Here is a 24111-nt window from a genome sequence, read left to right on the forward strand (position 1 = left end):
GTCGGGTCCGAGGCTCAGGCAAGGTAGCGGAGCCAGGGTCCCAGGTGGGACAGGAAGGGGCAAGTAAGGGGGGGAGACCCATCCCTCCAACGCCAGAATTACGCAGAAAGAGGAGGGGCAAGAGGATGGGTCTGCCGAGGCTTTTGTGCTGGGGAAAGACGCGCCAAAAGTCATTCGGAGGTTCTGATACCGACTGAACACATTACTCTGTGTAAATAGCAATGAACTTAGCACTGTAAATACGCAGCACCAATAAAAGAATAAAATGCAGAGCTGCGTAGCGTCGTTACTCTGAAGTAGCCTACTCAGGCCACTGTGACAGCAACCTCCGAATCCTTTTGGGCTACTTTGGAGTTGCCGGGATGAGCGTGCCAGAGGCGGAGAAATGGCGGCAGCTCGCTGAACAAGCACAAGAGGAGCTGCAGAAGCTGCATCTGCAGGCACAGGGAGAATTAAAGGCAGCAAAAGAAGAGACTAAGAAGGTCCAGGAAGACCGGCTACAACTTGCGGAACAGGTGAGAGCGCTTCAGGAAAGAGAGCAGCAATTAAGGGCGGTGGCGGTAGACCTCCAAAGCAAGCTAGATGCAGAGAAAGACAAGGCGGGAGGGGCTCCCCAAGTCCAAGTGCTGCCAGGAAGGAGAGCAGGGACCCTTGTAAGCAAGTTCAATGGAGACCCGAGGGAATACCATGGCTTTGAGACTGAGATCGTGTATGCTCTTGAGCTGCACCAGAATGAGTTCCCCGATGATGAGCACAGAGTAGCGTTTATTGTGGAACATCTTACCGGAGCAGCCAGGGAGTGGCTAAGACCATTAATCGCAACCAAGAATCCTTGCATGAAAAATGTTCAACAATTTCTAGAAGGTTTGAGGACGATGTATTCGTCAGATAGTCATTTGGACCAGACTAAGGAGGAACTGCATAATTTACGACAAGGAAATATGACAGTTCGCGCATATTGGGCGAAATTCACCATGCTGGTGCACAGACTGGGGTGGGTTTTGGAGTCGCCTCCTATGCAAGCTGCGTTTTACTTGGGTTTGCACGCGGACGTTAAGGATGAACTCTCGAGAGGTCCAAAGCCCAGTACTATGGATCAGCTGAGCAAAGCAGCTCTGGCGGTGGGGGTGAGGCAGGAATCCCGGTGGAACGACAAGCAAGCGACGCGCGCAAAGCGGGCTTGGTTCCCACGGTCGCAGGAGAAGCCACTCCCTCAACAACCCTTTCAAGCCACGCCTGGAGCCAGCCAGGACCAGGAGCCCATGCAGATTGATAGCGCGCGCGCGCGGGCTTTTCAAACCCCAGCGGCGCCAAGACGCAAGGAGGGAAGGGGCGGGAATTGCTTTCTCTGCAACTCACCCCAGCATCTCGTCAGAGACTGCCCACATCGCAGGGAGTGGCAAGGAAAGGCGGGAACGGTGGTGCCCTCCCCCACTGACGCAGCACCACAGCAGGGAAACGGGAAAGCCTGGCTGCAGGAGACAAGGGGCAGCAGCCAGGCACAGTCAGCAGACAACAGCCCCAGCCCGCCCACCCGCACAGAGAGGTGCAGAGCCAGCCCACCCCTCCCAGAGCAGGAGTGGTTCTAGAAGTGACGCTAACGCTCCCAAATGGCTATCCCCTGACGGTCCTCGCCTTAATTGACAGTGGGGCGTCCGCCAACTTCTTCTCGAGAAGCTTTGCAGAAGAGCACCAAATCCAGCTTTTGCAGTTGGATTTTCCTCTGCACGTGGCAACCATTGACGGCAGGGAGCTGCTGGGAGGGGCCATCACGCATCAAACCCCCCCCATGAGAATGACGGTGGGAAGGCACTCAGAGACACTGGCGTTCAACGTCACCACCATCTCAGACCCCCCCATCGTCTTGGGCATGAGCTGGCTGGCGCGCCACGACCCCTCCATCAGTTGGCACCAGAGGTGCATCACGTTTGGGTCGGACTTTTGTCTGGAACATTGCATGCAGCACCAACCAGGGGAGGGGCCTCCGATAGCCACGGTGGCCACCATGCATATCAAAGGGGGTGAGGCAATACCCAAGCAGTACTGGGACCTGCAGGAGGTCTTCAGCGAAGCGGAGTCCGACCACCTACCCCCGCACAGGCCTTTTGACTGCCAGATCAACCTGGTGCCAGGGGCGACGATACCCCCAGCCAAGCTGTACGCCATGTCAGACCAGGAGCTGGAGGATCTGCGCGCTTTCATCGACAAGAACCTCAAGCGGGGGTTCATAAGGGAAAGCAAGGCAGCAGGGGGCAGCCCGGTCTTCTGGGTGGACAAGAAAGACACGCAACAGCGCCGTCTTGTGGTGGACTTTAGACGGCTGAATTCGGTGACAGAGCCAGTGGCTTTCCCCATGCCCAGAGTGGATGATCTCCTGACAGCGGCACGCAGGGGCAAGATTTTCACCAAGCTGGACCTAAGGGGGGCGTACAACTTGATCAGGATCCGGGAAGGAGATGAATGGAAAACCACGATGTTCACGCCTCTGGGCTCTTTTGAATATCTGGTGATGCCCTTCGGTTTGCAAGGGGGCTCAGCATGCTTCCAGGCCTTCATGCACCACGTCCTGGGGTCCCTCCTCTTCAGGAAATGCTTGGTCTTCCTAGATGACATCCTTATCTACTCGAATGACCCAGTGCAGCATGTGAAAGATGTCAGAGAGGTGTTGCAACGCCTGAAGGAGAACCACCTGTATGTGAAGCTGGAGAAGTGCAAGTTTCACACCAAAGAGGTGGACTTCCTGGGCTACAAGCTGTCAGACAAGGGGCTGGCGATGGACAAGGACAAGGTGCAGGCCATCCTGGACTGGCACAGCCCCAGGACGCGCAAAGATGCCCAACGCCTACTAGGCTTCGCTAACTTCTACAGGAAGTTCATCAAGAACTTCTCTCGCGTTACGGCTCCCATCACGGACTGCCTGAGAGGCAAGCAGAAGTTCAAGTGGACACCAGAGGCGCAAGCAGCGTTCGAAAGCCTCAAGAGAGTGTTCGCCTCAGACCAAAACCTGTTCCATGTGGTGCAGGACGCGCCCCTACGCATTGAGACAGATGCTTCTGAAAAAGCTGTGGGCGCGATTTTGTTGCAACTGGACGCCAACAGGGAGTGGAGACCCTGTGCCTTCTTCTCCAGGAAGCTGACACAGCCTGAACGCAACTACACAGTGTTTGATAGGGAACTTCTTGCGATCTACGCTGCGTTCCAGCACTGGCGACACTTCCTGGTGGGCGCAAAGCACCCCATCCAGGTGTGCACAGACCACAAGAACCTGGAGTTCTGGAGAACTGCCAGGGTGCTCAACCAGCGGCAGATACGGTGGGCAGAGTTCTTCTCGAACTTCAACTTCTCCATCCACTACATCCCGGGGGAGCAGAATGTCAGGGCGGATGCCCTCTCCCGCAAGCCAGAGTACATGGAGGAGGAGGCGCCACCAGCACCCAGGCACATCTTCCCCCCGTCAGCATGGTCCTGCGGAGCAGCAGTGGTGAGCGAGGCAGAACTCACAGCACTGACGGCAGCGGATGAATTTGCCAACCGCATCTTCAGAGAACTGAGAGGGGGGAGGGAGCAGACAAAAGACTTTGCAGAACGCAGGGGGCTGCTTTTCTACAAGGGGGCACTCTACCTGCCCACCACCCAGCTGAGACGTACAGTCCTCAAGCAGATGCACGACAACCCAACGGCGGGTCATTTTGGAAGGGACAAAACCACTCACCTAGTCATGAGACACTTCTGGTGGCCAGGGGTGCGGGAAGATGTTCGAGACTATGTACGGGGCTGTGACACCTGCCAGCGGGCAAAGGTGGTCAGAGCAGCGCCACCAGGCTTGCTGGAGCCCTTAGCCACCCCACACAGGCCGTGGGAAGTGGTGTCCATGGACTTCATCACAGATCTGCCTTCTTCCAGGGGCAAGACCGCAGTGTTGGTGGTGGTGGACCTCATGTCCAAAATGTGCCACTTTATACCGTGTGCCAGGGCGGTCTCGGCAGAAGAGACAGCCAAACTGTTTGTGGACCACGTGTTCAGACTGCATGGATTACCTTTAAGGGTTATTTCGGATAGAGGCCGCCAATTTGTTTCCAGGTTCTGGAGGCGGCTCATGAACCTCCTGCAGGTGGAGGTCAGCTTGTCGACAGCTAGACACCCGCAGACCAACGGACAGGCGGAGAGAGTCAACGCCATTCTGCAGCAGTACCTGAGATGCTACGTCAGCCAGCGGCAAACAGACTGGGTGGATAGACTGCCACTGGCAGAATTTGCCTACAACAATGCGGTGCACGTCTCCACAGGGGTGTCGCCCTTTAAGGCCAATTACGGGCGCGACCTCAGATCTTTCCCAGAGAGGGAGGGGGAGGAGGAGGAGGAGGGCCCACAGGCTGAGGATTGGGCAGAGGAACTGGAGACGGTGCACCAGCAGCTCAGAGAACACTTGGAGAGGGCCAAGGAAGCGTACAAAAGGGGGGCAGATCGCCACAGGCGACAAGGGGAGGTCATCAGGGTGGGGGACAAGGTTTGGTTGTCCTCGGAGGGCCTGCCCACCAGAGGGAGGTGCAAAAAGCTGGCGCCCAGAAGGCTGGGTCCCTTCACAGTCACGCAACAGGTCAACCCGGTGGCATACAGGCTGGCACTGCCAGAGGATATGAGGGTGCATCCAGTGTTTCATAGATCGCTGCTGTCGCCGTACAGGGAAAGCAGCAGGCTCCGAGACAGCGAACACACCCCCGAGGGAGGGGGGGAGAGGGGAGGCAGGGAGCAACTAAATGAAGCCACGGCCATCCTTGATTCACGGAGGGGGGTGGGGGGACTGGAGTACCTCATGGCATGGGAGGACGCTCCGCCCTCCCAGAATGAATGGGTCCCCGCCACTCAGATACAGGAGGAATTCTTGGTGGAAGAATTTCACGCCCTCTTCCCCCACAGACCCAAGCCCTGGCACATGGAAAGGGAGGGGGAGGAGGAGGAGGCACGGGAGAGCAGCTCCCCATGGCGCTGGGAAGCGGAGTTTGAGGAATCGGGAGACGAGATATGGGTGTCACCAAGATCCACCCAGTCAGAGGCAGAAGCAGATTGGCAGCACATTTTTACCCCCACCAGCTCAGACGCCACGGACTTTTTGGGATTCCAGTCCTCCCAGGCGGAAGGGGGGGCCTCGCAGGACTGGGCGGAGGTGTTCACACCAACGGGCTCGGAAAGCACTGAGTTCCTAGGCTTCCAGTCGTCACCGACACCTGGGGGGGACCTGGGGAGGGGAGAAGGGGAGCTTGGAAGGGGGGTGGATGTGAGGGACAGGGGATATCGCGAAGTCCCTCCCCTCCTGAGTTCAAGCCCAGCACTGACCACAGGGGAAAGCAGAGGGAGCTCTGATTCCAGTGGGGAAGCAGGAAGTCGGGTCCGAGGCTCAGGCAAGGTAGCGGAGCCAGGGTCCCAGGTGGGACAGGAAGGGGCAAGTAAGGGGGGGAGACCCATCCCTCCAACGCCAGAATTACGCAGAAAGAGGAGGGGCAAGAGGATGGGTCTGCCGAGGCTTTTGTGCTGGGGAAAGACGCGCCAAAAGTCATTCGGAGGTTCTGATACCGACTGAACACATTACTCTGTGTAAATAGCAATGAACTTAGCACTGTAAATACGCAGCACCAATAAAAGAATAAAATGCAGAGCTGCGTAGCGTCGTTACTCTGAAGTAGCCTACTCAGGCCACTGTGACACCACCCAATAAGATTTTTCTGATAATAGGATTACCTAGCCCTCTGATTTCAAATTTGCAAGTATCTTTTCCCCCCCATGCTTGCCTTGATTTGCTGTCACTTTGGTTTCTCTGCATTAAGTGCCTGACTGCTCAAATGAAAAAAAAACTGTGTGCTGGGTCTGCGTGAGACTGTTGAAAAAGAGAGCTGTGTGTTAATGCAGCGTGTCGTGGACATGTCTCGGTCACATGTTTGGGGAATGGGAGCTTGCAGCAGAAACTGCAAGCAACCACCCAGCACTTCCCTGCCTGAAATGATGAGAGTAATTCAGGAATGTCCCTGCAAACCAACACCAAGTCTTGCAGTTGAGATGCCATCACCTTGTGATGAATGAGGCTGCAACAAGGCCTAATAAGATCAATAGGGTATGATTTCCCTCATTGATTCCTAGCTAAAAATAATCAAACAGGTCCACAAGCACAGCCTCAGTGCAACAACCAGCACTGCGCAGGGGAAAAAGATTTGTGAGTGTTGTGATGCACTTGGAAGTTGCAGAGGGACTATTTGGTCAACAACCCATAAATCACACCAGAACATCTTTAAACTCTAGGAAACACAAAAACGACAATTGGAAGTACAATTTTAATTCGGCATCCTTGCTGTGTGTCTCGCTCATAATAGAATCTCCTAAATTTGTTCATAACTTTGTAAAACTACTAAGTTGAGACCTAGCTGTGTCACTGCCCTTTCTTGGACTGCAACACTTCAGGGAGTGTGTTTGTATGTGGGAGAGGGTGCTTAATAGAGTGGTTCTCAAGTACTGGGGTTTTTTTAAGGGTCTGTTCTGGGAGTATTGTTAGGCTAACAGAACTTGGGACATCAAAATGCAACTGGGACCTAGAGGAAGAAGAAGAAAATAAAAGGGTAGCCAGATTATACTTGCAAGGTTTCCTCTGCTTTAACTGAAGTGCATTTGTGGAAATCTGACTAATCTCTAATAATTGACCTGAATTGGCAGTACATCAGCAAATACTGTATCATTGCTTTCCCCCGCTCTAGCGTGATGTGGGAGATCTTCTGATTTGCTGATGTAAGGGATTCTTGACAAATGCATGTTACTTCAGTTCTCGCATCTCTGAACTCTTGAATATTTAATATATTATTTTATTGTTTTGCAAGCTTAGAGCTATTCTTGTGTTAGGCAGAAGCAAAGTGACTTGCTGTTACCTAACATAGAAGGCGCTCTAATTCATGCCTAATTTGTCTGTGCCGTTGTGCGGTTGCTCTGTGTAAGCAAAAAAAAAAAAAAACCCAACCTGTGGCCTGCAGACAAATGGTTGAATATGACATGTGGTGCTGCCTCCTCATTTGCCGCTACAATAAGAAGGTCAAGATATACTGTGTCTAGGTCGGTAGTTTTTTAGCAGTGCATGTCACGAGATATAAATAAGATAAGCGTCATGTGAATCTAGAGTACCCCACATGCACGCATATACGAAGGAAGCCACTCTACATCAAAGCATGATTCACTGCTTTGATCTTAACACCTCCCAAAGTGTGTATGTGTGTGTGTGTGTTGGCATGTGAGGAAAGCTGGTGTCAATTCTGCCGTGACTGCATCAGATGGGATGGGATCTGTCAGTCACTCCTGCTGAAAATGCATGGCAGATTTAGCTACCATACTCAGAGGACGGCTGCCTATTTCATCTCTGCATGAGTCATTGTACAGGGTTTGCTTCCTTTGAGAGCCAGGAGGCACAGGCAGATCAGTGACTCGTGTTGAAGAAGCAGGGAGGGAAAGCTCCTGCAAGGGCAATATGTTCTTACTCTTACATGTTAAAGGTACTAGTTACAGGTAGGTAGCCGTGTTGGTCTGATGTAGTCGGAAAAAAAATAAAAAAAAATCCTTCCAGTAGCACCTTAGAGACCAACTAAGTTTGTCATAGGTATGAGCTTTTGTGTGCATGCATCTGAAGAAGGTTTCTGAAGAAGTGTGCATGCACACAAAAGCTCATACCTATGACAAACTTAGTTGGTCTCTAAGGTGCTACTGGAAGGATTTTTTTTATGTTAAAGGTAATCAGAGAAGAGGGAAATGCGCTTCAGTCTTTAATACAGAAATGTTGAGGCTAGTCTGGCCAGAAATTTGAGGGGCAACGGTCTAGGTACCAGCAGGAACAGCTAATTTGTAATTGTTCCATGAAAGCCCCATAGTGGCACCTTGGCATGAAATTACTGGTAAGTGAAATTCCTAATGATTCTTCCCAAATATACTATTACCATTTAAATATGAAAACAGCTGTACTGTTCCAGTCCACATACACACAGGTTTCAAAAGTCAGTCTATACTTCTATAAAGTTGAGGCTTAGTGTCAGTACTTAGGGTTGTATTGAATGTAGAGCTGTGCTAAGGTTCTGTCAGCATAAGGATTTTGCTTGTGCAATGGACCCTTCTCCCCCCACTACCCCCCAAAATCATTCCGTTCTGGTGTTTTCTCAAACCTTCCAAAGAATATTTGGGGATAGCATAGATAGAGTGCACTTGAGGGGGAGGAGGAAGAAAGTCTCATTGCCCTAGCAGGAATTAATGTGCTGGCTTCTGCCAGTGCAACGGGTCAACTGAATATGGACCACAGGAACTAAGGATAATTTTGCTGGGAACCACAAATAATTTGGCTTTGGTAGATGACAAAGTTCAATGAAGACCATATATCTTTAAAAATGATTAATATGTCACTCATTTGTTATTGCTTTGGTTAATATAACAAATAAAGAATTAGATGTGAAGAAGCAAATCTAAGCAACCCAACCATAAATTTTCGCTGAAAAAGTAGTTCTGCCCCATAAGCGTTATTTTCTAAATGTTGTGAATCAGTTTCTTGTTTCAGATTTGTTGTAGAAATAAGAACTATCACCTCGATTTTCTTCTTTGTTTAGTGTACTTTGAATGTGTGTGTTCCTGAATGGTAAAATTTAATAGTGGTGGTTTATTGCCTTTTGCTCTGTGAAAGCTGAGGCACAGCTATTATGTTCTCAGCAGGAGCTATTTATAGCTTGACATTGACTGCTCTTTTCTATATTGGTTCCACTACACCTACTCAAAAAAAGAGAAGCCAGGCTATTAAAAAAAAAATCAGAATAATTTTCTCCCTTTTCTTGCCTTATCCTCATGTCAAATCTTATTGCAGGTTATTTGAGCTTGCATCAATAAAGAGCCTGGGCAGTGTCTTGCAGAGGGGAGGTTAATCTCTCTGCAGCAGAACCTGATAGCTCGGCCCAGATTCCTCCTCCCGCTCCATGATGCAAAGGAACATGTTTCATGCTCTCCACCTCAGTGAGCAATAAATGGATCAATGACAGCCTTTTGCAAGGCCAGAGAAAGTACTGGAGGCTTCCAGTGCTTTTGTAATACTGTTGACAAATTCTGTCCTCCATCACGGAGAGCACGTGTTGCGGGGGGAGCTCCAGAAACTGCCTCCTTGTTGTTGGGACGGGACCGTTTGGCTAGCCACACACCCCCATTGGATGCCCCTCGGTTGCTGGGGTAGAATTTGGCTTCCTGGGAGTCTGATTGGCAACCGAGGGGCTATTTAAACCGCTGCACGTCACGTGGAGCTTCCTCTTTATCGCGACGTGCACCGGATCATCCGCCTTCCCTCCCTGTATTTAGGGTTGTTCTTTTGACCTTGCTATGCCTGTTTAGGGGTCGTCTGTTTTGGAGCAGGGACACGGTAGGAATTTTGCCATTTGGCAGATTGGCTGGTACCGCTTGGTTTTTGCCTACTGTGTAGCAAATTTTCACAACTTTGTAAAGTTGGCGGTTAGGCATTGGTGCCCCTCCATTGCTGCTACTAGGGAATTCCGTTAAAGGAATCCAGGGGCTCGCCTTGCTTTCGTCCGAACCCTGTCACAGGGCTAGAGCCACGCCAGAGTCCCTGGGAGCACCTGGGGTGAGCTGGGAGACAGAACACAGCTCTGTGCTCCCCCAGAATGTTTTCCCTTACTGACCTCTGGTGGAATCCAGTTGTCAGTCGTGTTCCTGCCACCGTGCAGGTTCAGGTAGTCGGAAACCAATGGCTAAGCAACCACTCACATGCTGAAATCGATAAAGTTGTGGCCAAATTATTGCCAAAAAACCTTAAACAAATATTCTGTGTCCTCTGTGTCTTACTTTGGGGGGTGGTTTGGGGGGGTTTTCACACACAAATAAACAGGCTGCCTAGTGGGGAAGCAAGCAGCCACATGATATGGCTAGGGAGTGTTTTGCCCTAAGGTAGCACCCATCCCCTAAAACAGCATTCCATCCTTCTCCCATCCCATATATAACCACCCAGTGTGCTCCACGGCTGAGCAGATAGTTGAATGCAGGTATTGCTAGCCCCACCTAGCCTTACCCACTGTACTGCACTGCCTATCTTAGTAGTTTCGTGCAACATGGGTGCAATGGAGGAGCAGTGTTGTGCTTTTGTCAGTAATCTGTCTTGACTGATTGAGATGACGCAGGATCCAAACTCCCCACTTGTCTGTGTGGAATAGCCCTTCCACATCTGCACAGGTGGAGAAAGATCACTTCCTTCCAGCAGCCATTATTATGGTAGTGCTGGGGTGATACTTGAAAAGGAAGCAGGTGCTTTACTTACCCTATGGGTAAGTAAAGCACCTGTGCATTGCACTTTGGATCCCAACCATTCATTTGCTGGGTTTTTTTTCCAAGCTCCACTTAATATTTTGGAAAGTCTAGTTAGATGAAACACTAAACCAGGCATCCCCAAACTGCGGCCCTCCAGATGTTTTGGCCTACAACTCCCATGATCCCTAGCTAACAGGACCAGTGGTCGGGGAAGATGGGAATTGTAGTCCAAAACATCTGGAGGGCCGAAGTTTGGGGGTGCCTGCACTAAACCATGGGTAGGCAAACTAAGGCCCAGGGGACTGATCTGGCCCAATCACCTTCTAAATCTGGACCACGGACAGTCCGGGAATCAGCGTGTTTTTACATGAGTAGAATGTGTGCTTTTATTTAAAATGCATCTCTGGGTTATTTGTGGGGCAAAGGAATTTGTTCTCTTTTTCAAAATATAGTCCGCCCCCCCACAAGGTCTGAGGGACAGTGGACTGGCCCCCTGCTGAAAAAGTTTGCTGACCCCTGCACTAAACCATGGTTGGCATTATGAACATGCACCAGGCACAAGACTCTGGCTCTCTAATCTTGGCATACGGGGAACGGAGGAAGGCAAAGAGAAAATGTTGGATTCCGTTTTGTGGTCCATTGGTTTGCCACTTCATCTAGATCAGGCATCCCCAAACTACGGCCCTCCAGATGTTTTGGCCTACAACTCCCATGATCCCTAGCTAACAGGACCAGTGGTCGGGGAAGATGGGAATTGTAGTCCAAAACATCTGGAGGGCCGAAGTTTGGGGATGCCTTATCTAGATAGACAAACTTTGCCACAAAAAGTGATTAGAAGTTTCTAATCTTGGCACACAAAAAAAGGAATGGAAGGGGGATGGGGAAGCAGGTGACCCCAAAGCTCATTCTCATATTGCCAAACCATGGCTTCTCAGTACATCAGAGTAGCATATGGTTCTGTTCTAGCAATTTGTGAATATCTCTGGGTTACTAGTTATTGAAATCCATACTCGTTTAAGAGCTGTGGATATGCCACACATTTTGGAGTTAACATTTTTTTTTGTTTTTTCCTCAAATGCTGCTGCTCTAGCATAAAGCATTGTTTTACTTGGCTTTTTAATCTAATCTCTTCACTTCCCCCGTTGGAAATTTAGCTGGCATTTCAGTGCTTAAGTTGTTCAATACTCTTCTAGTATGATAAGATCCTTTTGTGTCTCGAGTTAAATATAGCACTTGCAATGTAGAAAAATCAATGGAATTCAGTTACATTTCTCTTAAGTAAAACTTGCGTCTGGAGTCCTCGTAAATTCCTCACAGAGTAGCCAGGTTTTCTAATAGAGGTTAGATATGGATTTGGCCTCACAAAAAGTATTGCCGGATACATGGCACTACTTATTTATTGTACAGTAAACTGCTTAGTTAGCAGCTTGTAAGATCTAGATGCTTATTAAAATGGGGGGGGGGAATAATTCTGAAAGGCAGATCATTTAATAAATTACGGGTGTTTACTGTTTCGTTCCCCCTTGTTTCACCATGTCACTTCAGCCAGCCAGCCACAATTAATTAATAGCTTTAATGTCCTGGTTTTAAATTAGCTGGTTTTACTGCTGCAAAAAGCTCCTAAAAGCTCTGCTCTGAAAGCCGCTTTGTTTGGGCTTCCTTGTGGTATTAGGGATTAGCCAAAGTGTGTAGAGGAGGGAGAGGATTGCTGCCAAATCCACTACCCAGGAGTGGGACATAATGTTGGTTCTATGAGAGGAGGCTGGTCTAATCCCTGCCCTGCCTCCAAAGCTTTTCGTGCCACTACACTGTCTGAGAAATTAATTTGATTTGAACTCAGGGCTCATCCAGACTTCCTTTGTGCTGTGTTTCCAGGCACATGTCTGCGTCCTATGTTTTTGTCTTTTCTTTTGTTGTCCTGGTGCTTTCCCCAGGAAAATCCGTGTTTTGCTGCTGAATCAGAGTGGTAAAACACAGATTTCCCGGGGGGGGGGAGCACCTACTTTGGGAGACAAGCTTTACCTGGGACTGGCTAAGTTTCCCCGGTCTTTGGCTATACCCTTCCAGCTGGTCCCTGTAAAAATATGCAAGAAGACACTGCTGTTTGTTTCCTCAGTGCTGTTAGATTAGCCAGAAGCTCCTGGTCTTTGGCGACCTCAAACCTGCTTGCTGCTGCTCTTGTTTTAATGGGTTAATCTAAATATTAAGTAGGAAATATTAGGTAGCAAACTTGAAGACACAAATTTCCGGTGAAGAATAGCAAAAAAAAGAAAAAAGAACTAAGTTGATCCCCCTTCTCTCCCCCTAGGAAATGTTTTCCTACCTTTCGGAGAATGTGAAGAAATTAGCGGAAGCTTACAATGAGAGACTGCTGGAAACCCCTCACAACCCCATATCCTTAGGTAATTAGGGTGTTGTGGGATGGTTGCATCTGCAGAGAAGAAATCTGCGGTGTAATAAAGCAGAGGGTGATTGTGTCATGCATAGCTGCCAAGTTCCGGCCTGAGAAATAAGGGACTGGACCGGAAGTAGCGCAGCAGAAGTTGCGCTGCAGCCATTTTGTAACTGGGCAAAGCAGCATCAAAAGTCGCTTCTGAGCATGCTCCACCCAGTTCCCAAATGGCCACCGCACCAGAATAAACCGGGGGGGGGGAATCCATTTTTTCGGCTGGGAACAGCTGGAAAAACGGGGGTTTCCCGGGGAATACGGGAGACTTGGCAGCTATGTGTCATGGCAAATGTGGTTTGTGATTTTTACTTCTGAACCATCCAGGGAAAGTTTTGTTGTTGTTGTTAATGGGAATTATAGAAATGTTGAAAATAAATAAATAGGCTGATCCCCCCCCCCTATGAATGGGACACTTAGGCATCTCTCTCTCTCATACATACACACACACACACACACAGAGAGAGAGAGAGAGAGAGAGAGAGAGAGAGAGAGAGAGAGAGAGAGAGAGAGAGAGAGAGAGAAAACACTTTTCCAAAACTTTCTACTAGTGTTTGCTGTAGAAAGGAATTATTATAAATTTCAGTAACCTTGTTAACTTGTATTTTCAGCTATGTCACTCAGAGAGCTAGATAAACAAAGTGGTGCAGCTGTTACGCAGCTTGGATCTATGCTTTTCACCAGACAAGTGTCTGGCGCAAGGTAAGTACAGTACCGTACTTCCGTTAGCGTCTCAGATTCAAAAACGCATTGAAGCAAGTTTTCTGGGAGCAAGTGTCGCCTCCGTTGGAGCCAGTCTCAAAACTGGCCCAAAAGATATGCAGAGGTTGGCAGGACAGAGGTTGCATGCAGCTTGGTTCTATGCATGTTTACTCTGAAGCAAATCCCACTGATTTCAGTGGCACTCACTCCCAGGTGAGGGCAGCTGGAATCCAAAGCTTCCTTATGTGGGCGGGGGAGGCCCGTTGGTAGCATCCTGCCCGCAGAAAGTCGCAAAGTGTGGCATTCCAAGGGCAGGGCTGAGCTGGCCCTGGATCTCCTGGATCCCAAGTTGGTCTCACAGCCCGTGACTGCCAGCATTGGTGGTTGAGACTCTTAGTAGGTTTCCCTCCTTTAAGTCACCATAATTACCCCTGAAAAGTTCAACAAGTTAGGTTGTTCTGTGTTTTATTTCTGGGTGTATTTCTGTACAGTACGTAACTTTTTCTCCTCCCTTTCAGGGTCGTTCCCCTTGGGTCTCAGCAAACAGTGAGTGGTTACACTTTCAAAGGCTTCATGGCCCACACAAACGAATACCACTGTGCCTACCTCAATGCTGCTTCAGCCATTGGAATGACGAAAGAAGATGTCGATGTGTTCTTGAAAAGACTTGATAAGTGCTTGAAGGCTCTAAGTAAAGGAAAGAACGATGAAAAAGGTTCCCCGGCACTGAATGAAGAAGAGGCCTCTGGTATGGAAAAGTGCAATTTAGTCGAAGAAGGTGACCGAAAATAGCTTAAGGAAGATGCTTCCCAACTTAGGGTGTCCAGCACTTATATCAAGGTCATCTAGTGCAACTGCAGTAAAATTAATGGGGGGGGGGGTAATCAAAATGTAAGCGATGCAGGACACATTCCTGTGGTGCATTAATTCCATTTAAATGAATGGGAGGTGTGCAAGGGCGCCATTGGTGCTCTTGTGCAGCTCCCGTTCATTTCAGTGAGTCTTGCACTTTCCTCTTTATGTTTACACATTCGCATTTCCTTGCGAATGATAAAATATTGGAGCGTGGCTTTATTTTCACCTAAGAAACCAGTTCATAGGTTAGGGAGTTTTCCTTTCTGTATAACGCAGGTGCATTGCTTTTCAGCGATAAAAGGTTATTCTCTACCTTACGAGCTCCATTTTGCATGTGAGCAAAAACGATTTAACTGAAAAGGGATTTCATTTTTAATTCATCCATATTCCAATAGGCTTTGCTTTTTTTTTGACTGAACAGACCTCTTACAGATGGAAGCTTTATGGGTTCCCCTGTGATGGTGCCTTGCGTTCTATTTAGAGTTCGGGAGAAGCCAGCATGATGGGCAGAGGTTGTTGGACTCCCAACTCCCATCAGCCACAACCGGCATAGTCGCCGTTCAGGGACATGGAAGTTGTGCAACAACATCTGGAGGATGCCATATTGACTACCACTGCTGTAGTGCCTCGAAAAGGGGACCATTTCTCCTGTGAGCTGATTTTAATATGCATGACAGTAACACCAAAATGTAATTCTGAAGTCTAGAGTTATCGTCAGAGCCAGCTAGCATTCCTTCCACTTCTGGGTTGGCCCCCTAGCATTGTAGCACTGCCTACGGTCAGCGAATTTAGAAGTTATCTCTGTGATGTGAGATTCAGGCAGAAGGAAATGGTAGCCATGGAAGTTGGGTATAAATTTACCCTTTATGTGCTAAAGAATATGTGGCAGTAGCTATTCCTGTTTGTGATCTTGTTACACTATACTAGGCGTCCCCAAACTTCGGCCCTCCAGATCAGGCCCCTGGGCCTTAGTTTGCCTACCCATGGTTTAGTGCAGGCACCCCCAAACTTCGGCCCTCCAGATGTTTTGGACTACAATTCCCATCCTCCCTGACCACTGGTCCTGTTAGCTAGGGATCATGGGAGTTGTAGGCCAAAACATCTGGAGGGCCGCAGTTTGGGGGCGCCTGCATTACACTATACTTACAACTGTAGTATATGTGTGATTGCCATTTATGCACAACAGAGTCAGGATACTTAGTGACTGATTCATAACTGTTGCAGCAGTAGTACGAAGTTGTTGTGCTATTGGCACATGTTTGTTTCTTGTTCTCTCTCTTGTGTCAGGAAAAGTCATCTAGATAACATTTGTGTGTTACGCATCTGTATTTTGCGGTCTGACATTCAAACTTGGTTATATGGGATGTTATGACATACGTAACTACACTCTTACCTTATTTGCTGCAACCTTGCTGTTCCCTTTTCACTCACAGAGCACCCTTAGGTGCGTCTTAAAGTGAAGCATCAACTTTTTATTATTAGGGAAGTAAGGTAAAAGATTGTGTAGTTCTGCCAGTGAGAACAAGAAGCTTCAAAGGTAACCCACACACAAGACTCAATACAAGGTTATTATGCATGCTGAAGAACCTCTGAATTCTTTAGACTTAAGAGCTTTAATTCAAATAATTGAGTTTGATTTGTAACAGGCTGCTGTAGACATGAGAATAAGTAATTACTATCAGTGCATGTTCTCAGGTAAATTTAGGTGGGCGCTCTGGTAATCTTAATTGAATAAATTATAAGTTTTTCCTTGGTTTTTTTTGTGGTGAATGTTTTCTACCCCCCACCTTGCCACCCACCAAAACTCACTTATTCCTGATTTGTTTATAATTTGTGAGAGGATGACTTAAAAGACCTCTTCGTTTATTTGTGCAATATCACCAGTTCAGTTGAGAACCCCGTGCTTAGGGCTGGTGTGCAGCTTTTATGGTAATGTGATAGCCTCTTTATAAAGTCTCTCACGAGGCAGCTTTCACCATAGTGGCAGCCAGTGACATTATGTGACAGCTCATGCTAATTGTGCAATTTTCTTAAGTAGGCAAATTCCCTTTAAGGCTATGAACATTTAGGAACTTTTAGCTTCCCTGCTATTTATATATTCATTTATTAGCGTTATATTCCACCTTTCCATCAGGCAGCTCAAGGGAGTGTACATGGTTCTCCTCTTCCTTCTTTAATCCCCACAACAACCCTGAGAGGTAGGTTAGGCTGAGAGGCAGTGACTGGTCACCCAGTAATCTTCCTGGCTGAGCGGAGATTTGAACGCTGGTCTCCTAGGCCCTAGTCTGACACTCATCCACTACACCATACTGCGCTTTAAACTAGATAGAGCAATATTCCCCAACCTTCAGATATTTTGGAATGCAGCTCCCATTAGCCCTGATTTTTTTGGCTGTTCCAGCTGGTCCTGATGGGAGCTGGAGGGTTATAAAAAAAACGATGACTGATGTGGAGAGCTGGAACAACTTCTGGAAAACGTTGGTTGGCCTACCGAAGCTGATAAATGGTTGGGTTAAATTCATGGAGGATAGTTGTATCTATAACTAATAGTCAAATTGCCCGATGTTTTATTCTTCATGCGGTGCTTGGGAGCTTTCCAGAGACATCCGATGGCTAGCCATAGTTGGAAATGAGCGAGTTGGATAGATCTCAATCTGCTCAAGCAAGGTGATTCTTACTGTCCCTTACCTACTGCACCGTTCCCAACTCCAGGCCACCTAAACTGTGTCAGATTGCCAGGGCTGGCTCCAGCAGTAGCAGATGGTTGCTGCTGTATACTGGGATGTAGAAGTGGAGGTGCGAGGTCAGCAAACTGCAAATGTGCCAGCCCTTCTGGATAGTTCCTAAATTTTATTTATTGTTTTTATTTATTTCATAAAATTTACAACCACTTGGTTGTAAACAAAAACTCAGAGTGGTTTACAAAACAGTAAAATTGGGGGAAATTTACAACCCTACTTTGAAATGTTGTTGTTGTTGTCGTTTAGTCGTGTCCGACTCTTCGTGACCCCATGGACCATAGCACGCCAGGCACTCCTCTCTTCCACTGCCTCCCGCAGTTTGGTCAAACTCATGTTTGTAGCTTCGAGAACAATGTCCAGCCACCTTGTCCTCTGTCGTCCCCTTCTCCTTGTGCCCTCCATCTTTCCCAACATCAGGGTCTTTTCCAGGGAGTCTTCTCTTCTCATGAGGTGGCCAAAGTACTGGAGCCTCAGCTTCACGATCTGTCCTTCCAGTGAGCACTCAGGGCTGGTTTCCTTAAGAATGGATAGGTTTGATCTTCTTGCAGTCCATGGGACTCTCAAGAGTCTCCTCCAGCACCATAGTTCAAAAGTTAAAATACAAACAAACAGCTCAACTTTCTAAACATGTGAGTAGGCCTGCCTACACAGGAAGCTTTTTTTTATCAGGTGCATAAAAAACTACAATTGGATCTCAAGAGGCAAGGAGTTCCAAAGTGCAGGTGCTGCCACACGAAACAATCAAATTCTTACAAATGCAGAACGGGTATTATGTGGCACTTGTCGGAGTGCCATTTCTGCCAATAAAATTGGCCAAGTAGCTATGTGTACGTCAAGGCGATTTCGTAGGTAAACCAGTCCCAGCTTATTAAGGGCTTTATATGCTAATAGTAACACCTTGAACTTGGCCCAATAGCAAATCGGCAACCAGCGCAGATCTCTGAGCACAGATGTTATATGTTGGCAAGGCCTTACCCTTGCCAGCAATTGTGCTGCAACATTCTGCACTAACTGCAGCTTCCGGATCAAGTGTGAGGGAAGCCCCACATAGAGCGCATTGCAGTGATGTAGTTTTGAAATAACCAACGCATGATCTCCTGTGGCAAGGCTTTCCTGGCCCAGGAATGGCCATAGCTGTCAAACCAGCCTCAGTTGGTAAAAGGCATTGATGTCCCTATAATGCTATATTCACAAATGTGAGTCCTTATAGTCCCAAGGATTATTGGTCATAAGGAGGGTGTTGACGGGTATAACTCCTCCTAGTTAGGGTGGTGTATGGGATGTGATTCCTGGGAGTTTGGGGAGGAGTAGCACCTGAAAACCTCAACTTCCATCTTTATAGAACAAGTTTCTAGTCCTTTATAGCGATGTAAAGTTCAGCATTTATAAATAATGTAGAAAGTAAGTGCCTTGAGGCTGTTAAGCTCTGTTAGGAGATCAAACAACAAAGGCGGTTCCTGGCTGCAGGTTTGCAATCTAAAAGGTATGGCACAAAAGAAATGAGAAAGGAAATGGAAAGCAGGCAAATTTAAGCCCCCATTCCTAAAGTTACATTACTGTAATTGTTTTTCGGCTACCAGCAGCTCTGTGTGTATGTGGGGGTGCCTTTAGTTGGGATCACAGTATGGGAGGAAAGGGTTAAGACAAGACAGTGTGCTGCAGTTCTAATAAAAATAGTGTCCCCCTCATGCCTGATGAAGACATATTCAGCGTTGCATCTACTTTTGTCCTTATACTGAATAGCAAACTTGGGAATGCAAGAAAATCCCTTTATTCAATGCAAAAAATTAATAAAAATGTATAAACATCTTTTTGGTTTTGGGAAGTTGCTGCAGCACAGAATATTGCGAAGAAATAAAAACCTACCGAATGCAGCAAGCAGCCTGTGAAGGAAGCAAAAAGGGCTGTGAATGTAAAAAGGTTGGCACTGCAGCTTAACATATGCAAGCCAAGAGATCTATACTGTGTAATCATCAGTTTTCGCAGAAAGGGATAAAGCCCAGAAGCTTACCAAATGCTCCCGCCTTACATCAGCATTTACAGTTGGTTGGGTTGCTGTATATTTCTTGAATTTCTACCCTGCTTTTCAGACAAGCTAATTCCAAAACAAAAATAATTCTAATGGGGGTAATCGGGAGAACATGTTTGTTTTATTTACAAAAGTTTATACTGCCTATTACAATCTGTCTCAAGGTAGTGTACGAGTTAAAATGATAAAATAAAGTCTCAGGAATATATATGTAAAATTCTACTGATATCGCCGGGGCCACCGTTAATTAATTCCTGGTCTTAAATCCCAGAAAAGGCTTGAGTGAACAGAGATGTGTTTATCAAACCCTAAAATATCATCAGTATCGGTGTTTGGAAGGGTTCTAAAGGGAAGTGACTCCATAGGAAGGGGGCTGCCTGGAAACAGGTTCTTCCCCTAGCTGTTGCTAACCTGCGTAACCTTAAATAGCCTCTGCAACCTAGCACAATGCTTGGATGATGCATCTTCCCCCAACCTTGGGTCTCCGGATGTTTCTGGACTCCCAATTCCAGCCAATATGGCCAATGACCAACTCCCACTCCCCTTGCCCCTTGTAGCATCTTTAGATGATTACATACAAAAAAAGTGAACAAGTGATTCGACAGCAAACTGGGGAGGAGGCCTAGGCAGGCCCCAGTTTATCTCTGGGAGCAGGGCCAAGGGACGCCGATTGGCTAGTTGGACCATTCCCTGGGGGATGCTTGCACCTAAGTCTGCCTACAGCTGGCTGATCTGCAGGCAGGCTGCAATTCTCCCCAGCAGAGTGCCAGATCGCGGACATGGACTTAGCCAGGCTGTGCCGCCTGACCATTCAAGGTAAGCAGACTTCTCTTATTCTGCCTTCCAGAGATGAATGAGCTTAATAAAAAGAATTCAGCGTGAAATGAAAGGAAAGTGAATCAAGGGCCCATCATTATCCTGGAACTCTTTTCCTTGTTCCCTGAAGTTTTTCATCTCATATCAGTCTTTTGGGTCCATAAACAAACTAGAGAATGGTACATCTTAAGGATGGTTTCTTAACTTGGGACAAGCTTCCTCAAACTCTGCCCTCCAGATGTTTTGAGACTACAATTCCCATCATCCCTGACCACTGGTCCTGCTAGCTAGGGATGATGGGAGTTGTAGTGCCAAAAACATCTGGAGGGCTGAGTTTGAGGAAGCCTGACTTAGGACAATTGATGCAGACCCTATGAAGGAAAAAAGGAATGATTGAGACAAGAATGAGGGATGCCAGCCTTTTTACCTAGGAGAGCTTCTGTGTCTAACAAGCAGGATTTCAACAGATTCATCTGCAAGAAGGGGGAAGCTTCACCTGCTGAATTCAGCTTTCAAGATATAGGAGGCCTATCAGATCAAAGTCTTGACCACTTTCAGAACTCTTTTGATTAATGGCAAATCTGGCCTCCCCTTCCCAAAATATTTATTTCACAGTCTCTTGTGTATGCACAGCCATTATCTCCGAACTCTGCGGAATGCATAGTTTGCTTCCTCACTGTTTGTAGGATTGACAGATAGATGAATATGAGAGCAACAAAATGACATCTGGAAAGCCAATTGATGGCCAGTTAAACTGTTCGGTTTCAGTAATTGAGAAAGAAAGTGCTCTAAGATTGTTTTCCTCCTCCCTCTCCTCGTGATATATCCCATTTGGCTCTTTACTGCAAGTCAACCTCCCCCCGCCCCCCGCCCCGGCTCCTTGTCAAGAAATACAGGTCAGCATTCCAAACAGCCGAATCCTAGGCAGTATTTAGGAGAATTTGCTTACTCTAGACAGAAATACTGCAGCAAAGAAGGCAATATATATAAAAAACGATCTTATCAGGGGAAAACAGGTGCTGTGGCCACCATATCAAGGTCACAAGCATTTTTTAAAACTGCTCTAAAAAATGTTTAACAGACATTTGCTCCTACCAAATGATTGGAGATTTGCTCACAGTGTGCGTTCAGGCCACAATCCTGCATACAATTGCTTTGGAAGTAAGCCCCATGTTAAGTCGCCCAGGGACAGAATCACAGCATGTTTTATAGCCCCAAATATATTTGTTTAACTCTGGAGTATTGAGAATTGAGCCCCGAGATTATTTTTTGGGAGAAGGGATATGCTTTAAATGTATGGAGTGTTTGCAGCCTCTGTCTGCAATCCTAATTCTTTTTACCTGGAAATAAACCCCATTGAATTAAATAGTCAATCAATCAATATACTTTATTCGACCGATAGTCAGAACAAAAACATTTCTCAATACAAAGATAAACATATAAAACTGCAGGCATCAGGGGGATACATAAAGTATAAAAATATAAAACTGAAGACATCAGCGGGATACATAAAAATATAAAACTGAAGACATCAGTGGGATACATAAAAATATAAAAATATAAAACTGAGGGCATCAGCAGGATACATAAATGGGGTATGACCGCACTACTAAACCTCCTACAGGTAACCCGCATCAAGACATTCGATTATACGTTTCCGACACTTGAGCGCCAGGAAAAGGAATTTAGCCACTGAGAAGGTTATTTTCCCAGTGGGCTTGTTTAGCAAATATGCTGCCTGCCGTTCTCTTAGTCGGGAACTAAACTGAGATAAATACGGGGCTATAAGACATTGCCTTAGATCATTATAAAAGGGACAACTCAGTAGAATGTGTTCTGTAGATTCTACCTCACTCAAGGCACAATGGCACATTCTCTGACCGTATGGGACTCCTCCAAATCTTCCCCTCAAAACCGCCGAATCAAGGACATTCAGTCTAGCCGCAGTAAGTAGTCTGCGGTATTCCACGTAGTGGATATCCGCCAGGTAACGGGCTGGTGCAGACCGATACACCTGCTCCCCTAAAAACATCCCAGATTTCACGCGGGCTATGTCCTCCTGTCTGGCGATATCCCCCAATCTCTGAGCGATCATCGCTTTAGCGTGACTGAACGTCATGGACTCAATATAAAGGGAGGACAGACCGCACTTTTGCACTTCCTCTACCACTTCCCTTTCCCATGGAGATTTAAAATTATCCCTCAGAATCAGGGGGGCCAAACCCATCGGTCTGAAACATAGTTTGAGCCATAGCCATAATTTCGCTTTCAGGGCCACATACGTAAAGGCTTGGCAACCGGTCTCCAATCTCATGATCGCACCCGCAACAGAAGGGGGGATCCTGAGGATGGCCCTGAGGAATTGTGATTGGATGGATTCCAATCTTACAAAGTCCCTACGCGTACCCAAGGCAATGCCCACCAAAAGTAGTGGGAGAACTTTCATTTTAAAGAGTCGCAGGGCAACATCCACTGTTTGTGCCTGTTTCTTGGAGTACAGGGATCTAATCAACAGAGCTGCTTTAGAAGCATTTGCGGCTATATATTCTCTGTGTGCCAAGAAGGACCTGTTTGATCGAACTATCTGACCCAGGTATTTGAAGCAACTAACCTGCTCTATGGGAATACCATTAATTGACCACAAATTAGGTTTTGGTCGAGCAGCAAAGACCATTATTTTGGTCTTGGCATAATTAAGATGGAGCTCGTGTTGGGTCACGTATTCATGAAGAGCTCGAAGCATCCTCCTTAACCCAATGGGGGAGGTTGCTAAAAGGGCGGCGTCATCCGCATACAGGAGGACATTCAAGGCTCTACCTGCTAATTTTGGCGGGTGGAAAGCAGCATTGGTCATATGGGCCACTAGTGAGTTAATATAGAAATTAAATAGGGCAGGGGCAAGCAAGCAGCCCTGTCTTACCCCTCTAGTGGTGGCAACCGGATTAGAGACTAGCCCCTTGCCATCTAGCCTAATTCTCAGGAAGGTATTTGTATGCAGATTCATAATCAGCAAAAGGAGGCGGCGGTCAATAGACGTCGCTGCCAGTTTTGTCCATAGCTGGTTCCTGGGGATTAGATCAAAGGCCTGCTTAAAGTCGATAAAGGCGACATGGAGGGCTTTTAGGCCTTTGCCAGCATATTTGTCGGCCAGATGGTTCAGGATTAGAATTTGGTCTGTTGTCGATCTTCCAGGGCGGAAACCCGCCTGTTCCTCTGCGATAATATTATTGCTCTCCATCCAGATCGTTAATTTATTGAGCAGAAACCTTGAGTAAATCTTCCCGATAACATTCAGCAAGCTGATTGGCCTAAAATTGGCCGGGTCAGTACGCGGCCCTTTCTTATGTATTAATACAATCAGTGCTGAGTTCCAGCTTGGGGGGAACTTCGCTGTTTTATTTATATGAGTATAAAGTGCTGCTAGAAGTGGGCACCACCAATCCTTATTAGCTTTGATAACATCAATGGATATAAGGTCATCTCCGGGTGCCTTGCCCGCCTTAAATTGGTCTATAAGTGTTTCCACTTCAGAGTAGGTAACTGGGTCCCACTCAGGCATGGGGGCCAAATCTGGTCTTTCTCCGCCAGCAGCATGGGCTGCATATAAATCAGCGAAAAAGCTCTCCCAGGTGTCAGCTGAAATTTGGGGTTCTATCCTTATCGACGGTCTGCCCAGATATTGGGAAATTTGATACCAAAAGGAGGAGGGATTTCTATTCTCTGCAGCTTTTAGAAGGTTGTTCCAGTTGTTTCTTTCTGCCGCAAGCTTCTTATCCTTTAATAGAGCTTTATATTTTCTCTTGAGGTTCATAAGGTGACTACTAGGCACGGGATCATTTGATGCCCTATATGCCAAGAATTCCTTATACAGACGGCTCTTAAAGTGTCTACATTCCTCATCGAACCACTTTTTATGAGGGAAATGATTACTATTCATTACCGTAACCCGAGCCATAGATGGTTTTAGCAGGTCTACTAGCTTATCATATATTGGCAGTGGCTCATCTGCCTGGATAAGGGAGTCCCTTGTCGCTTGAAGTTGGTCAGACCAAAGGAATTCATTTATCCGTTGAGCCATTTTGTCGGTCCATTTTGAGGCAATAGGCCTCATCTGCAGCTGATTGTTTGTTAAAGGCACACAGGAATACGTGTCCAGATTTCCAGCCAGGGTCAGGGAAAGTTCTAAGGGAAAATGATCACTTTCCAGCCTC

At 47.2% G+C, this 24111-nt stretch overlaps 1 protein-coding gene across 2 annotated transcripts in view; it reads left to right on the forward strand.

Moving 5' to 3' along the window:
• The window catches only part of SEPSECS (Sep (O-phosphoserine) tRNA:Sec (selenocysteine) tRNA synthase), a 42814-nt gene extending 23585 nt beyond the window's left edge, over positions 1–19229 (forward strand). The window contains exons 9-12 of one of the 2 annotated variants that reach the window (XM_035112526.2): positions 12620–12713; positions 13369–13459; positions 13978–14207; positions 14736–19229. In XM_035112526.2, the coding sequence (XP_034968417.2) occupies positions 12620–12713; positions 13369–13459; positions 13978–14207; positions 14736–14773 (453 nt within the window). In that variant the 3' untranslated portion in view covers positions 14774–19229. Of the gene's footprint in view, positions 1–12619; positions 12714–13368; positions 13460–13977 lie in introns of both variants that reach the window. The other variant, XM_035112525.2, reaches the window with a different exon arrangement.
• Positions 19230–24111: the final 4882 nt, after the last annotated feature.

This window comes from Zootoca vivipara, chromosome 9, assembly GCF_963506605.1.
Source record: "Zootoca vivipara chromosome 9, rZooViv1.1, whole genome shotgun sequence".
Taxonomy (NCBI): Eukaryota; Metazoa; Chordata; class Lepidosauria; order Squamata; family Lacertidae; genus Zootoca; species Zootoca vivipara.